Source organism: Myotis yumanensis, unplaced genomic scaffold, assembly GCF_028538775.1.
Source record: "Myotis yumanensis isolate MYYU_CA2020_CCGP unplaced genomic scaffold, mMyoYum1.0.hap1 SCAF_12, whole genome shotgun sequence".
NCBI lineage: Eukaryota > Metazoa > Chordata > Mammalia > Chiroptera > Vespertilionidae > Myotis > Myotis yumanensis.
Window position 1 is genome coordinate 42,765,673 of NW_027223763.1, and position 17,509 is coordinate 42,783,181.

Genomic DNA, 17,509 nt, shown 5'->3' on the forward strand with positions numbered 1-17,509 from the left:
CAAGGACTCTTTGACATCCCCCATGGAGATTTGGTATCATGGGAAACCCCATGATGGTCTCCAGTCTTAGTCATCCCTCTGCCACCTAGTAATGAAAAAAACAAAAAAACACCACCACCAAAACCAAAACCAAATGAAAATTTAAAATCTACAGAAAATGGCATGGCATTCCGCAAAGCCATGCTCAATGAGAACAGCAGGTCAGTGAAATTACTCATCAGGAATATAAAGCACAGAACATGCCCCTGGGAGGCCACAAGAGAACCAGAACCCATTTATTAGGTAATTAGGAGAGGGTGGGAGGTGGTATTAAAACTTGAAAGTAATCAAAGATCACCTCTCTCCATGGTCACCAACTGAGTCATACAGAAAAGATTTTTCTGAGGATGAGATTATATTCTTTTGCTAAATAATTTAGTCCTAGAAATGGATTTGTCCAGGATCCTGAGAAGTTTTCATAAAACAAAAATCTCAAAAGCATAATTCAGAGCCTAAATCTTTTCCACCCAGAATGCTTTTTCAACCATGAGATAGTCTCTAATTCCTGAAGATGGGGCCAGAGGACCTGTTTGTGGCCTAACATGAGCTCCTCAGAGCTCTGAGGTGGGGAAACGCCTTTGCTTCAGGCTTGTTTCAGAAGCACCTGGCCAGGTGATGGTCACAATTGAGCTGCTGGGGAGTGTTAATGACATATTTGAAGCATAGGAAGGATCAGGCAGTTGGAAGCCGCCCCCACCCCCCCTCACCCCCCCCCCCCCCCTCCCGCCCCAGCAGTAGCTGATCAGAAAACAAAGTCCCTAGCAAGGCACCAATAAGCATAATAAGCATTAAAATGTAAGATTTAGTTAGTCCCTTGCCTTTTGACATTTGAACTTTTTAGAAATGAGAGGCTTTGAAGATAATCTAATCAGATGGAGGGTTACTGCAGTTTGAGAAGAATCGGCGGCAGCGTTTCTCATTTTTTGCTCTGCTCCTTGGAGTTCATGGTGATGAACACAGTATCTGTCCTAGAGATTTAAAAGCTCGCCAGCCACTGTGCAGCTAGAGGGATTTGGGTGCCATGTGGTCTCTAGGCTGCTGAATTAGCACAGTAATTTTATTTAGCACGAGCCAGCTAGGCCGGGACAGCTCCAAGCTGGCTTGGGGAAGAGAGTGAGTGGGACCTGGCACCAGACCAAGGAATCATGATGGAGCAGAGGCTGGGCCAGTGACCAGGCTGGGGAGACGCTTGAGGGCCTCTGAGCTAAGGATGGCTATGGCAACTTCAGCTGTAACCAAGGCAACACCTGGAGCCAGGTTGTCAGTTGAACAAGAGAACCGGGTAGTGTGTTGTTATTGGTGAATAACGAGATTGGTCAAGATTGGGAGTTAGGCCCAATTAGGCCTCTCCCAGTCCCTGGCCTTGGTATGGGGTGGACCCAACCTCAGAAAGGGGTTGGGCCTGCACGGGGCAGAATGGTGAAACTTTTAGTTTGAGGTTGAGCATTAAGGCAGGATTCCGAGAAGTGAATGGAATCACCTGTCAGGCATTCAAGATTTACAACCTAAAAGGAGAGCTTCCTATGATCTAGATCAGCGGTTCTCAGCCTGTGGGTCGAGACCACTTTGGCGGTCGAACGACCCTTTCACAGGGGTCGTCTAAGACCATCCTGCATATCAGGTATTTATTTACATTACAATTCATAACAGTAGCAACATTACAGTTATGAAGTAGCAACGAAAACAATTTTATGGTTGGGTTACAACATGAGGAACTGTATTTAAAGGGCCAGAAGGTTGAGAACCACTGCTCTAGATCTAATGGTGGAAGGGAGTCTGTGGGTGGGAAAGGCAAGTGCTGGAACTCACGGTGGGAGGAGTGGGGTGGTCTCACCATCCTCTGGAGCACCCTGGAAATACTCAGGGAGCAACACGACATTGGTGTTTAACCCCTGTGACTGGTCGGGGAAGCTGGACTAAATCTAAGCCCAACCAGATGGTGGAGAGCAGACGTTTCACGTGTTGAATTAATTCCTGTCTCGGCCTACTAGGGAGGTGAGGGGGGATGCTAGATCCAGCTGGGAAAAGCACAGACAGCAAGTCTGGAGCTAACCAAGATAAAGACAAAAAATGTTGGCACCTGTTATGAAACAGAAGGGTATAAACTATTTGAGAAATGTAAGATGGAGTATGAAAACCAAAGGGCTCAGCTTCTAAGACTCTGAATCTGGCTCACAGCTTCGTAATGAAAGGCACAAGCAGGCTCCGACTCCCACATTCATCAGGGCAGTGGCCTTTGCTGGTTCTCTTTAGTTTCAATCTGAGCCCCTGTTCTCTAGGGAATGGATGGGAGTATTTTGAAAATTAAGTATTAGTTTCATGATCAAGCAGTTTCTGCTGAGGCCTTCATAGACATTAACTCATCAGTCTTTCTGACAACACTATGGAACAGATCCTTCCATCCTCGTCGTATAAATGTGGAAAGAGTTGCAGAGAGGTTAATTAATAAGCCCAAGGTCACACAGCATGTAAGTGGCAGCGTAGGGATGTGAATGCAAAGTCCTGGCTCCCGAGCGCACCACTGTGATCACGTGTTTAAACCATTTTAAAGCAAAGTTGGTACGTTGGGAGGTTCTCAAGGGCAATTTGGAGTCTTGGTTAACCTAACTATAGGCCAGTGATGGCGAACCTTTTGAGCTCGGCGTGTCAGCATTTTGAAAAACCCTAACTTAACTCTGGTGCCGTGTCACATATAGAAAATTTTTGACATTTGCAACCATAGTAAAGCAAAGACTTAAATATTTTTGATATTTATTTTATATATTTAAATGCCATTTAACAAAGAAAAATCAACCAAAAAAATGAGTTCGCGTGTCACCTCTGACACGCGTGTCATAGGTTCACCATCACTGCTATAGGGTGTCCCTCCAAAATGTAAACACATCAATTGATGTTTCTTTGTTTTCAGATTTAACCCATTGGAGTTAATAATTCTTCAAAGTGTGTATACATTTATTTGGGATACCCTGTATATACAAATGTGGAGGAAGGGTCTTTATGTGGGCTGGGTTTTACAGACTGAGGGGCCACCAGCCCTTTTAATACATGGTCCTGATTTGAGATAATGTTGGGATCTCTCTCTTCCGGTCACCACTCAGTAGGAAAGAACTCACATATATTCTGTATCTTTTTAAAAGGGAAAGTATTTCCAAACATTAGTTCAAAAGTGGCTCAGTAGATTCTGTGACCTCCCAGCGGCCTCTTCACGCCACCCTCTAGCCAGTGCAGATAATGAATAAACACCTCCTTTTGCACACATGTTACTTGGAAATATAAACGTTCAATGTAAATGCCTAGTGACAAAGAAAAATTTTCTAAAAATAATGATAATGAGGTTGTAAAACTACTATTGAGATATTAGCTGGAGATGGGATTAGGGAGCAATCAGATTTAGAGAAGTAAACAATTTTGCCTCCTGTGTTCTGCTACATTAAGAGACTCTTTTAGTCTTTGATTACAGTTTAAATAATTTTAATGAACATACATAAATCCAGTCTAGTTCTTTCCATTTCACTAGCTTTTATTTAAAAATTAGAATCAGTAAAAATAATATTTGGTTTCATCAAATTAGTATGTTTCTCTGTACCTTTGGGGTAACAGTTTAGCCTGAACAGAAAATATTATCTTTCTTGAAAGTCCCCTTGCTTGTCGAATATATCTGAAACCATATTAAGTTAGATATGAACTCTATCTTAAGTGAAAGCCAAGACTATAAAGGCCAAGTTCAAAAATCAACTTTCCATAGTCTATAACCCAAAAGAAGGGCTCAAAAATAAAATGGGAAGACTACAGCATCTCCTTGGGGCCCCTCAAGGAAACAGTCACTGAAGTGTAAGGTCACTTGCATTTACCTGGGTTATCATGAATAGTGTCAGACTGCTTATTCTAAAACATCTGTTTTCTAATGCACATTGAAATGGTTTGCTTACCTATTTTTCCAAAAAGTAAAAATTTCTTCTTTCCCAATCACCAAGTTTATAGAAATTACAAAATTAGCCATGATAAAGTAACCTGAGGGTTCACTTAGAAAGAGAATTTAAATTGAGTACATAATATTTAACAAAAAACCATCATATACTAATATCTTTAAACATGAGGACATTTATAGGTCTTGGATACATAACATTGGAAAGAGTTTCCATAATTCTACTCAGTAGATTTTGAGTTATTTCCTACCTACCCATCCACCTGTCTATGAACTCAAGATATCTATTAAAGAGAAAGATGTGGAAAGAATGAGTATTATTTAATTTTCATATCCTAATAGGTAGGAAGATGAAAGCTCCTTAGTACCTGATCAGGGCCTGTGGTGTCAGAAAAATTAGATTCACTCTGTGAGAAGAAATAAAGAGTAATATAACCAGTAAAGTGACTATGCAGTTAAATAATTTTTTAAGGATGAGATCATAGAAAAGGTAACGAAATTAGAAAGCATTAAGACAAGTCCTGACCATAGGCATCTATTGAGAAGGAAAATTCCAAATGTAAAGGAAAAGAATGCTTACCTGTCTGGTTTTGGCAGTGAACAGGAGAGAAAGAAATATCATCCAGGGCAACATATCCTCCGTTGGGACCATTGAAAGCAACTTCAAAAATAAGCTGCGGAGGAAAATGACAGAGTGTGCTCCAGCTCCACATACTTTCTCTTAGGCTTAAGTGCTCTTAACCATGATGTAGAATGATGTGTCTATAAGCCAGGAGATGCCAAGTTATAGGTACTTATGTCCCTAAATAGAGGAGTTTGGGCAGCTCCCTCCTCAACCCATAGTCTCTTTTAAGAAGAGTAAATACTAAGCCCTAAGTTGAATTTTATTGAACTTTGCCCCCTCCCTGAGCGTCAGCTAAAGAACCGATGTCACTTTCCCGAAGAATTACAGAAGTGACAGTTTGCATTATGAACTTCAGCTAGAGACACAACAGGCTATTTGCAGAAAGCAGGTGAGGTTTCCTCCCTGCACTTCACAGAGCATAAGCCCCTCTAAGGCCTCTGCCTTTTTCATACATGAAATTCTATGTGAGGGTCCTGGACAAAGATGATGCAATCAATTCTCCTGATAGATAAGACATGATAAGGCCCAGAAATTCTATACATAGACGTTAGAATTCCAGGAATGTCTGAATGGCTAGAAAGAACATGGGGTTAATGCATTATCCCTTTTAATTTTGCTCTTCTCTTTGACACCAACTCTGAGTTCAATCAACCACCTTCTGCCTGTGACCAGGGGGATCAGGTGTGCTGGGCACAGCACTCACCTGTATTGGGAAAACCACCCAAGTGTGAAGTCCACTCTTGTGAATTGATAACAGTGTTGAGCATGAGATGAAACCCAAATGCCTACAAAAACCAGGCAGGTCATGACCTGGGCTTGGGGTGATGGAGTGAGAAAGGGTGCAGACCGTGGTGAAAAGGGTTTGGCTACTACTTTGTCAGTTGCTGTCGTGTGGGAATTCAGGCCTAATATGTCTGGATCTACCAAATTGTCAAGAGGACCCAGATCTCTAGATTTTTACTTGAAATCTTTGGATATTTTTTAATGTTGGTAATTAATTTAAAAATTAAAATAAAGAAGCAAAAAATAAACAAACAAAAACAAACACCTCTACAGCAGCTAGGAAAATCATTGTGGACTAGATTTGACCCACAGGCTTCTAGTTTCAGCCTCTTCTGAACAGAATAGTGTCTTGGAGGCAGACAGACCAGAGTTCAAATCCCATTTCCACTGGTTACAAGCTCGGTGACCTTGGGTACATTGCTAAACCTCTCGGGGCCTTGCTTTTCTTATTTATAAAATAAGCATAATAACACAGACCTTGTAGGACTGTTGAGATTCAATGAGAAGATGTACATAAAGATCAGAGCACGCAGTCAGGTGCATCATGAGCTCTGAATTAAGCTCATGCCTTTTTCTTGGCTTGACCCTGAGCCCAGCTAGCCACTAATTAGCTTGCGCAGGCCCCTTCTCTCCTCTGGGTCTCAGTTTCTCCATTTTTGAAAAAAAAAAAAGAGTTTGGACAAGATGGTTCCTAAGGTCCCTTTCAGCTTAACAACAGTGGTCCTGCAGAGGCCTGGGACCTGGACTCAGCAAAATCCAAGAGGGGCCTGGAAGTTTAGCTCTGGCAAGGCAAGAAGTACTGAGGACAAAGGGAACAGATGTGGGCAAATGATAAGGGGCAGATGAAGTTTACACACTTAGCACTGGTCCATGAAAGCCGATAAAGGCCGTGAATGGCAGAACTTATCTTACAGAGCAGCCAAATGAGAATGATTATTTCGGATCAGAATATGCTCATATGCCCATCACAGCTCATGTGCCACTCTCTTGCTCAGAAAGAGGGTCTCAAATGCTTGTTTGCCCTTTAAAATTCATTGGACAATACGATGACATTAAATTCACTGTTTTCTGCAGGATACGTTTCTTTTCCTGGCAATTACTGAGAGCAAATAATGCAAACATAATGAATTCAGACTACTAGAGCAAATGACACACGTGTGAATCAAAAGGATATATAGTGAAGTTTAGTAATGCCTAGCTTTGATTTTTTTAAAAAATTGACAACGTCTCATCCAACAAATGTTGCCTAAGGAGTTTATGGTTGAAGGGAAAGAGTTCACAAAGAAAATGGTGTGTGTGTGTGTGTGTGTGTGTGTGAGAGAGAGAGAGAGAGAGAGAGAGAGAGAGAGAGAGAGAGAGAGAGAGAGAGATTCATTTGACTTTGAAAGAAGGAAAAACTATTTCTGAAGCAGTAATGTGCATTTCTCTTTCTCCATGTAACCCAAGCTCACAGAACATTTTCCACTGAGCTGTGAGAGCAAACCGAGGCCTGGTCAGCCTTTGGGAGGGGCGCTGTGCTCTTCTGGGCTGTATTGGGGGGAAAGGGGTCCTCAGAGGGTGAGGGGAGTGGCTGGCCATCAGTAGACAGGACATGACAGAAACCAAGACCCAACCCCAACCCTGTCTGAAGCTCCACATCAGGCGAGCAGATGGCACCACCAAAAAGCACCCAGAGGATAATCCCCTCCTTTTGCACTTTCAAGGGAACAGGGAAAGAGATTGTAAAAAGCACAAAGTGAAAAGCAGGGACAATGATAACCCGTGGTAACTAAGACTCTGCTTATAGCTCCAAATCTGCAACCCCACTGTTGCCCCACTGATTCGAGAGGCCCTAGGGGTCCTCAGACAGAGCTGGGCCTCTTCTTCAGCTTCCGGTCAGATTTCAGTTCAGGGACTTTTCTAAGTGCCCTGGCACTCACCATCTGTGTGACCTAGATGAGAAACAGCAAACTCCTCAAACTCTTCATTTCTCTTTCTCACTGGCGATATGGGGATATTTTATCTACTTTGTTGGATTGTTGTAAGTACTAGACTATACATATGTATTAATCTATATGCCTAGAAAAAAAGGTATTTTAAGGAAAAACATCAAAATGTTCATTGTTCTCATCTTTGCCACGTTGGCTCTGGCTATTTTAGTTTGTTTTGCTTTCCTGAATTTATTAATTCTTTTGCATTAGACATTCATCACTCATGTAACTATAAAAGTTTTAAAACCAAAGGACCATTCAAATTCAGACCACAGTCATAAGTTTAGTTCTGATTTTTATGACATTATTTATACCATAAAAGAGAAAAGAAGAAAAATATTATTTTTCTAGGAAGACTATTCCTTCAAATAAGGGAATAGAAATAACCTTCCTTATAATACCCCTTGTAACTGCTCGCAGGAATGAAAGTTCAAAAGTGACTTTCACTTAGAAGGCATTGATCTTTTTTGACCTTCTACGGTGCAAGGTTCAAAGGGAGGGTGGGCCCCCCAAATCTAGTTGGTGACAGACTTTTCCATATCCATCCTTAGAAAAAATAGTCGTGTTAGAAAATGAAGACGATAAAGGAGGAAGGCAGAAGGGAATACAAAGAAGGGAGAGAAGTGGAGGGGGCCGAGGAAGGGAAGAGAGAAAAAAGATTGAGATACAGTGGAGAAGAATGAGTGTGAGACTGTAGCACCTCCTGACCTCCATCTCTGTGTGGGCAGCACCCTGCATTGTGGCCGGGTCAGGGCCCATGGGAACACCTACCTCCATGGGGTACGGGGCACTGAACTCCACTTCAGCGAGGTTCCAGGCAGGATTCCCTGGGCTGTTGGTTTTCCAGATCTCCTCATAAAGGCCGGTCACATCCCGAGAATACAGGGAGAAGGCATTGTCATTCCCCTGCTGGAGTTGGTAATAAAACGACAGGCAGCCAGACATGGGGGCTGTGGTCATGGGGGAGATGAGCTGTGCCACCTCCTGGAAGTGCTTGATGTAAACCGAGTCCACGTACATGTAATGGCCTGGCGACCACAGAGAAAAGAAAACACAGCATCAGACAGGCTGGGATTTCCAGATGAAATGGATTCTGGGATTCACTCGGAATCATCCAGTGGGTGTGATGGAGAGGAAGTGAATGAGCTACCGATGAAAGAAGTTTGGCCGTGGGTTGATGAAGGGTGCACCTGGGAGATAAATACACGGAGTTCACTGTGCTCTGCTAAATACAAGATAAAAACCATTCTTTTTCTGTTCCTTACGTTTGACTGAAGCAAACATCCATATAGAAAGGTAGATATATCATCTGTAAAGTGCTTGAGTTTTCCCAAGCTGAACACAGCTGTGGAAAGAAAACAGAACATTACCCCAGGGAACCCCCGCCCCCCCGCAAGCCTTCTTTGAGTTATAAGGATTCTAAGAACATGCCAAGTGTACCATCTGTTTCTAAAAAGGCATAGAGAGGCTCTCCTATACGTCTTTACAATATATACAAATGTCACTGCATATTCTTTGAGAAACTAAGATTTAGAATTCATACTGGATAACAAGTTGTACCTCTTTCATAGAACATGTAGGTCAATCGACACTGCGGATGGGATTAGGATTTGGAAGGTGAACTTGTGATGCACACTTAGGAAGGCCTTGGTGGGCTCTGGACTCAGAGGCTGACCTCCATGGGAGGCATTTTGGTGAAACTAAGAAACGATGAGGCAGAATGGGGAGAGCCTGGATTTGGCATTGAAAGAACTAAGTTTGAATGCTGCTCTGTCTCTTACTAGCCCTGTCACCTCAAGGAAGTTACTGAATCTCTCTGGGCTTCAATTCCCTAATCTCTAGAATGAGAATCAAATACTTCTCTCATTGGGTTGGTATGACTAGGAAATGAGATTATGTATGCGAAGTCCTTGGCGTGTGCCTGGCACATGGTAATTGCCTAACATAATTATAATGAAAGAAAACAATGTCACTAATGATTCTAGCACCATGCTTTCCCCATGGTCTGTTTTATGTAAAGAGGAGTTATTGTTATTAGCAATTCTGTCTGAATTTATTTAAGCTGTAATGACAAAGGAATGCTATGCAATGCAGCTTCCATAGAATGGCTCTTCTATTTACAAGCTCAGAACAACTACAGCCTAATAATATCTTTGTCTTTATTACATTATGCCTAGTTTATAAGGATTCCTTTTATCCTTGGCAAAATAGTGGTAAGGATATTAGGAAGAATATAGGCATTCACACACTGGGTACTTACTTTGATCTAGCACACTGCCCAGTATGTGGTAGGCCCTCAACCCATGGTTATTCAAAGCATAAATATGGTCTCAGGAAGGTCCTCATGTCAACAAGGAAGAGGAGAAAGATGGTCAAATCAAAGCTTTCTTTTTCCCGGTAGCAAATTGTCCAATCCCTGAATAACCTTTCTTGTTTAAAGATAATATCTTAAGTCATCTTGCCAAGCCATGCAACTGTGAATAAATGGAGATCACAAACTCTGCTGCTCAGAGGAGCCAGCTAGGTCAGGTTTATGACTGAAGTAGACTGGGTCAGGGAAGAAGACACCATGTATAGTTATTACAATATTAGTGACTATATTCCCTATGCTGTACTTTATATCCCTGTGACTATTCTGTAATTACAATTGGTGCTTACTAATTCCTTCACCTTTTTCATCCATCCCTCCAACCCCCCTCTCACCCTTACTTAGTCCCCCAAACCCCTTCCCTCAGACAACTACCAGTTCTCCAGAGAGGAAGTTTTTTGTTTGTTTGTTTTCAGAGAGGAAGTTTTTAATGCACTTCCTAATAATATGTCTTACCAATGAAACAATCTCTTTCCAAGACATGCCACTGGGGAAATTGGGTAGAAGAGCTACCATGGAGGTGGGCTGCTCACATTTCCTTCAAGTGAATTTGCTTCATGGGCCACAACTGACTGACAGCCTCCAGCTATCTCATGTGTGGCTCTATGATGGCCACACCACACTGGGCTGTTCTCAGCCAGTGACCAAGCATAGCAGGGGGACCAGAGCAGGGCCAGTCTGTGTGACACGGGCTCTTCAACAACTCCCCACCGGCCTGGCCCCTCTTTCACAGGCGGCGGCCTTCCAGCCTGTGCCGAAGGCTCTCCCAAGGCTGCGTTATGACTCTCACCGCCATGGGCCCCTTTCTCCATAAAACATACTAACATTATGTTGTATGACTGCATTGGATAAAGATTAATATAATCCAGCCAGGGCTTATTATATTTATTATTGCATTTATATTTTTCTTTTTATTTTAAAATAAATAAAATATAAACATTCTCATAGATCCTGAAAAATGTCATGGCTCCTGGGCGCTGTGACTACTATGCCTAATGGATATATTGACCTGGCCCAGCTACTCCAGTTCTCTCCTCCTTTATCCGTCATAGTCATTTCCCCCACTTAGTCTCTTTCACACCCGATCCCATCTTGGTGTCTGCTTCTTGGAGGACCATTCTACCCAGGCTGAGGAACACCTAAAAGACTCTCGGAGACTCTCAGTGAATCTGGGGGAAACCTCACATATCCACTTGAAATTATTCATTCTACTCCCAGAGTGCATGATAACTGTGCTTAGAGAAATGTCTCAGACCCTGTCCCATTATGAATTATCTTCCTGACCACCTTCTTTAGAGGCTAGTTATTCACCTGCTGAGTGAATAATATTTTAATCCCTGAATTTGCAGTTAAAGTCCCTCATTATCAACACATGCACAAGACACTAGGCTAACTGAGCCAGAGTCATATTTCTGATCCAAAAAAAACATCCAGCAAACACAACGTGACCTGCTCAAAGTGAGTCAGAGAGGCTTCTGGGAATAAGAACAGGACTGCTGACAAGTCTCATATGGAACCACTAGACTAGACCACATCATTCATTTGCAGCCAATATTGGGTACTATTTACTGAGCATCTGAGTAAGACTAAGTTTTTCACTGAAAAACAAAAGGTAGCTCGTCATAAATTTATCATCTCAGTTGAAGGGGTGGGGATGTTTCAGAAATCCCCAGGTGTCTGCCCAGGCTGCGTGTGTGTCATTGTTGGGTACAATTTGCTCTGAGCAATTGGCTGCGTGGGTGCAGGCACCGTTTTGTGTACCTTTCCAAGGGGGAATGAAGAAGGTACTGGAGTTCTTAGAAAATTATGTCTAGTGTCTGGTATTATGAAAATTTTCCTGCCCAGGTCAATGAGGCCAACCCTCTTATCTGGTTCTAGAGCCTCCAAAATTTCTGTGAGAGGCAAGTTTTATCAGATCCTTTAAGTTTGAATAGGATGAAACTAGGTATAGATGGACCCTATGTGGACAGGATCCTATAATCAACCTAATCACTGGGAATCCTGTAGACCACAAAAACTTGTAAGTATTACATTTTAAACTGGAAATGAAAGAGTCTATGAAGGAAACAAGGGTTGCCCCATAAGTTTAAAAAGTGAGAAGTTTGTTTCCACTCCTCTAAGGTCTGAGATCTGAGTTGCTTTGCCATGCTCAGATTGGGAGCCGGTCTATTTCCCCTTCATTCTGGATTATACACTAAAAGCCTGCACTTTCAAGGGGGGTGGGGGAAACCCCAACAATTTCTAGTTCTGTTGAAAGATAAAAACTCTTAATGGTGCCAGCCAAAGCCGAGGCCCCCAGGGACCATGTCTGCAGTGACCTCGCATGTGCGCTTGCCTCTGAAGGGGAACTTCTCCCTTTCTTGAGCAGCCCCTGGATTAGCTCAACTTTTCATGTGGAATCCATGGCCCCTGCTAGTTCACCATTTTCCCTTGAATCAGGAGAAGAACTTTGAGGGAAGTCCCTGAACTTTTATTTTCAAACAGTCTGGCTAACCAGCATTCCACAAAGATTGCCCCTGGCTTGGCTGCCAGGCCAAAGGCGTCCTCTGACTCAGCTGTGATTGCGCCCTGATGGCCACAGTTGTGCTCTAGTTGTGACGCCTGCGTCCGTGTCATGGTTGTCTGGACAAGCTGTCTCCCGGGTGAGGAGAAAGTCTGGTCTGCAGAATCGTGTGCCAGCTGGAAACACCCCCTGGTCTGCTGGCATTGTGAGGAGACAGCACCCAAAGATAGCCAGTCATCATGCCTGCTCTCCTAGTCTGTGAATCCGACAGTTTCCTTCATGAATCTTTAGTTCTGTGGGTTTGGGTGAATTTTACTATAATAGAGTCAGATTCCTATAATCATCCAACCATTGGGGATCCTATAGGCCACAACAATTTGCAGGGATGTCATAAATGTAAATGAATGTGAAGTGGAACTTCTTGTCTCTGCTAAGACTCAATGTCAAAAACAATGGGTGATAAGTAGGTCTATTTTCAAAAGAGCAGTACAGACCATCAATGTATAATGCACTCCATTGTGGCAGACCTGGCAGCTAAGCCAGCTCCACCAGATTTAGCTTACCTCTCCACCCAGCCTGTGTGCATATGACAAGGCCAGAGAGGGATCAGAGAGACTGGAGACAGAGTTTCTTTGAAGAGAGTTTTCATGGAGCTGACCTGCCATGTGTTTCCTTTTGCTCCCCCCCTCCCCTCCCCGCCCCGCCCCGCCCCCCAAGGGAAGGGGAGGAAATGCTTCCCCATTCTTGCCAAGGGAGGAGACTTAAGGGAGCCACTTGCAGAGAGGATGGAAGAGGGAAACTCCATGTAACCTCATCCCCACCCACACTTGCAGCAATTCCAAGTTCTTTGGGCCATGAGAGGAGGGTGGCCAGAGTTACTGGGGGAACTTGATGAGTGATAACTGGAGTTTGTGGGGTACAGAGACTGGTGTCTGGCTCTTGACTATATAGATCTAAAGGCTGTAGGAGGGACCTGTGGTGGCAGAGAGGACAGAAAGCATTTTGTTGCCAGTGAGCTGTATCTCTGGAGTTTGATGGGGCAAAGATTTAAGTTTTTCCTTAGCTTAAGTGGGCAACTCAGGTGGTAGCTGGGCTAGAGGGCCTTAAAGGACTCTTCTCAAAGGGATGGCATGTGTGCTGTTTGCCTCTCCAGCAGAAAGGGCTGGCTGGGTATACCATTACGGATAGATGCTAAAGGGGATTCCTAGAGAGTGCATCACCTTGCGCATTTGGCTTCCTACAGGATAAAGAGCATCAAGTCCAGATTAAACAGCTCTGATCACATAAAACTTTTAGTCTGCTTCCCTTCCCTTTCTGTCCCACCCTTATCATGCGGCCCCCAACCCTGGAGAAGCCAGGAGCAGCAGAGCCAATGGGGGAAGGGCAAAGGGGAGAAGTAAGAAGAAATAAAGCACAAATGCTCTCCCTACTGCTCGATTGTGCTCTGGCTGGGCGAAGATTTCACTTGGGTGAGATTTTCGAATTCTGATTTGACTGAATTTCATTATTTAAGAGGAAGCTGCTAATACAGGAAATGGTAAGTTATCTAAGGACAGGGAAAGGAGATCTAACAGAGCTTGCACAAAGGCAAGGGGAAGAAAATTAACAAGGCTGCCTCCCTACTGAGTGCTAGGCAAAGAACCGGACAGATCAATGCAGAGGGTGAATGAATAGGTGCTGTTAAGATGACGCTTGAGCTCAATCTGAACTGAAATGAGAAAAAAATGTCATGAGTTATGGAAGGATGATCCATCCATCTCAGGGTCTAGGATGGAACACAATAATTCTGACCTTATTTTAGGTTTTGAAACCTTGGTCAGCTCCTTCTAAAGTGGCACCCTAAGCAGATTGGATTTAAACAAATCTCAGCAAAGAAATGGATTTCCCTCATTATTTTTCCAGCAATTATCTTCTTTTTGCTAAGGCAGGTGGAAAACAGTAATGATCTAAGCTGTCGGTAGGTTCCCTCCTGAAAGATTTTATTTCACTGCATAAAATATTCAAAAAGAAAAAAGTCCATATGTGATGAATCAGAATTGAGTAAGGAAAAGCTGACAATGTTCCATCGCCTCCAGTGTTCCAAAGGTGTCCCACCAAATTCGTACTGCGCACTTCAGCCATTTTCATCACTAGACAAGAATTTGGAGACACAGTGCTTATTTGAAAAATCTGACTCACTGTTATGAACAACAGCCGAATAAAGGAAAATTCATATCGACATCATATTTTTCAGATATTACATTCACTGTTCCCTTTTTACAACATAAAGGTCAGAATCCACCTGGGAAGATGTCCTTCAACCCCTCTGAAGCGCTAAAGTTTCTGAGCCAGCCAGCACACAGCTTCCCTGGCCCCCTTGCTGTTTGCCTCTCCAGTTTTTACCTGCAAGCAAAGGTAAAAACTGCTTCAAGTACACAAATGAACAGGAGATGAATTTATCTAAAGCAAAATCTGCTGCCGCAGGCAGATCTGAGCCATTTAATCTTTACTTTGCCACCCAAATAGATAGAGATCAGGGAAAATCAATAGACCCAGTAGAAGGTAAATGTAATAAGGAAGGCAACCTCTCTCTCATGCAAAGCATTGGAGGGTTTTTTGTTTTCAAGAGTGATTGTGCTCAAACCTTTGAGTCACAGGGGCAGAGTGTTTTTCAAATAAAATATTTAAAAATCTGTAGAACTCATCTTTTTTAGCCCCATCACATACAGGGGAAAATCTTACCTCGGAGTCCAGGTGCAAGGAGTGTGAATGAGTATGAGAGAGTGTGCGTGTGTGTGCACACATATGGGTGGGCATTGGGTGGGAATGAGAGGGCTGTTTGGCTAATGTTTGGGCAAGACATTAGTCCAAAAGCTGAAGAGAAACTGAAGTGAAATAGCATAAAAGAGCTGGAAGAAGTAAGTGGAATGTAGGTATCCAGGTGTCCTACTTATCATTAGCAGGAACATAATCTTGGATCTAGGGACTACTGTGCCATCATCACACATCCCAGCATTCTCAAATACTCTCCAACCATCTAGTACAACATCCACTCTCACACCTACACACCTTTGCATATGTTGCACTTATCTTCTCCTATTCATCTGGCAAATTCTAGTTCTGAAACAACTTCCTCTAGAAAGCCTTCCCTGAACCCCAAATTCAAGGCAGCCTTTCACACTTTCCTGGCCACATATCACTGAGATAAGGACACCAAGAATTATTGCAATTTTAAAACATCAGTCCTTCAAGATTCTCTGTATTCCTTGTACTAGAGTCTAAATATGGCAGAAAACAACCTCAAAATTAGCATACTCCCATAAAATAAGAAAAAGTTTCTTTCTGAAACTCCAAGAGATTGCTAGTTGCTTTATTCATTTAAACAAAGATGTTAAGAGGCGGTGGCATTTTATTGTTTTGAGTTCAACTGTCTTTTAAAATACTCATGCAGATTCATGGATTAATGTTTCACAACTAGTTATCATTCACTCTACATAACACTCATTCATAGTGTGGTTCCTACAAAGGCCATAGTGGAGATGGGCTGTGGATCTTTAGGGCCAACTTACACATACACATGGAAACCCCAATCTTTTGTCATTTCCAAAAGTGCTAAACCTGCCTTACTTTTAAAAGAAGGAAGTGAAAATATTTTGTCTCTTTCTAATCTTAACTCCTTATGTAAGTGATCCTAGAAATAGCTAAATAAATAGTTTCTGGGGCATTTTTTGTTGTTGTTCTACATTGACCTTGACTCCCTTCAGTGGAAGCTTTTTCAAGGTCAAATTTTCCCTGCAGAGAACCAGTCCATGTGGCCACTAGGGGGCCCTGCTGCACACCACATTCAGGATTAATCATGGGTCTCAGCTCATCTCACTGCCACTGGACATGTTCTTAAGGACTTGCTTCCATTATTTGATCTATTTTTAGTGAAAAGTCACCTAAGATCATTCCAACCTGGTCTTTAGAAATAAGAGTTCTGAACAACAAATAGTTAAGAACGTAAAGCATAATGCGTACGGAAATGTGAAAACAGCAAGACCAGGTCATAAGTGAAGAAAAGCCTTTAACTAGGTGGCCCTCCTCTTAGCTACAGCTCTCATGTCTGCAGTTTGTCTTCATCGTACAGCTTGTGCTTCCCTACTCTTCTACCAGGTTTTGGGGACCCTACTCACCTTCCTCTCTCCTCTCTTCTCTGTTGACAGAGCCACAGTTAGGTCAATGCAGGGGGTGGGAAGAGATGGCAGAAAGTTATCATGAGGAAAGGAGTTCATGTCCCCAGCTCACCCAGTTCATTCTTGAACGTGTGATCCTGGGGAAGAACGGAGTGGGAATTCCGACTAGTGCCTCCTCCAACAAACCAGTTCACGTTGGGGTTCCAGCGGTTCACAAAGCCACAGAGATGATTTTCTTCAAAATCACATTCTGGCAGAAGAGAAATGAAAACATACCTCATGAGATATACTGCAAAGTTTTCTCTTAGATATCAAAGTATGTTTCTCACTCCCTTTGTCTACTGGAATGTTGTATCAGGATCCCTGTCAATACCAGTCAAGAAGAGAGAGATCCTGTAATGAACTGAGACTGCCATTCATCATTGCCCCTTTGGACTGTGGTTCTTCCACTTACTAATCTTCTTGCATGCAGAGTGACTCACTACCCCCTTAGCCAACGTTTCTTCTTATGTGAAAGGGGAGCAACGTTCCCACCTTATTGGGCTGTTGTAAGTGGGACAGCTCCCAGCACAGTGCCACGCTCATGGCTGGGGCTTGGTACAAGCCAGACACTTATATCAGCCATCCTGTTTCAAAGCACTATAAGGCTATGCTCTTGGCTCCAGAAATTTTATTGTCTATTTCTTCTTGCACCTGGTAGCCCAGTTTTCTATTTACTTCTCTCATGATGGTGGACAAAATACCCAGAGCTAAGGGGTATCTTTCCTAATGCTAAAGTCCTCTGCTTTTTTTAGTAAACAAGAAATAGGCAGGGCAGGCATATCCTAGGCTCTGTGTCCTTCTAAAGCTACTGAGTAGAGAAGAGACACAAGATAAAGAGATCCTTTCCCCCCTGTTAGTGGCATTGACATGTTTGCATTGTTGCCAGTCAACAGACTCCTTTAGTAGGAACAAGAAACTCACAAGCCAGTGCTTCCATTGACCCCACTAACCATCAATTAAAAATATGAAGTGTGATTGTGCTGGTCACCTCCCATTGGCCCCTTCAGGTCCACACCCTTTTTTGCACTCCATTCTGGCCTCCAGAGGTTGACTTGAATGGATTGTATCCATGGGCTCCCCTGCCTTCTGGCTTCCTGTTG

The 17,509-nt window shown here is 43.0% G+C and overlaps 1 protein-coding gene across 3 annotated transcripts in view; it reads right to left on the reverse strand.

Moving 5' to 3' along the window:
- The window catches only part of MAMDC2 (MAM domain containing 2), a 168,485-nt gene that overhangs the window by 39,356 nt on the left and 111,620 nt on the right, over positions 1-17,509 (reverse strand). For all 3 annotated transcript variants that reach the window (XM_070431522.1, XM_070431521.1, XM_070431523.1), the window contains 3 exons: positions 16,480-16,617; positions 8,114-8,370; positions 4,545-4,638 (listed from right to left, as the gene is read on the reverse strand). In XM_070431522.1, the coding sequence (XP_070287623.1) occupies positions 4,545-4,638; positions 8,114-8,370; positions 16,480-16,617 (489 nt within the window). The remainder of the gene's footprint in view (positions 1-4,544; positions 4,639-8,113; positions 8,371-16,479; positions 16,618-17,509) is intronic.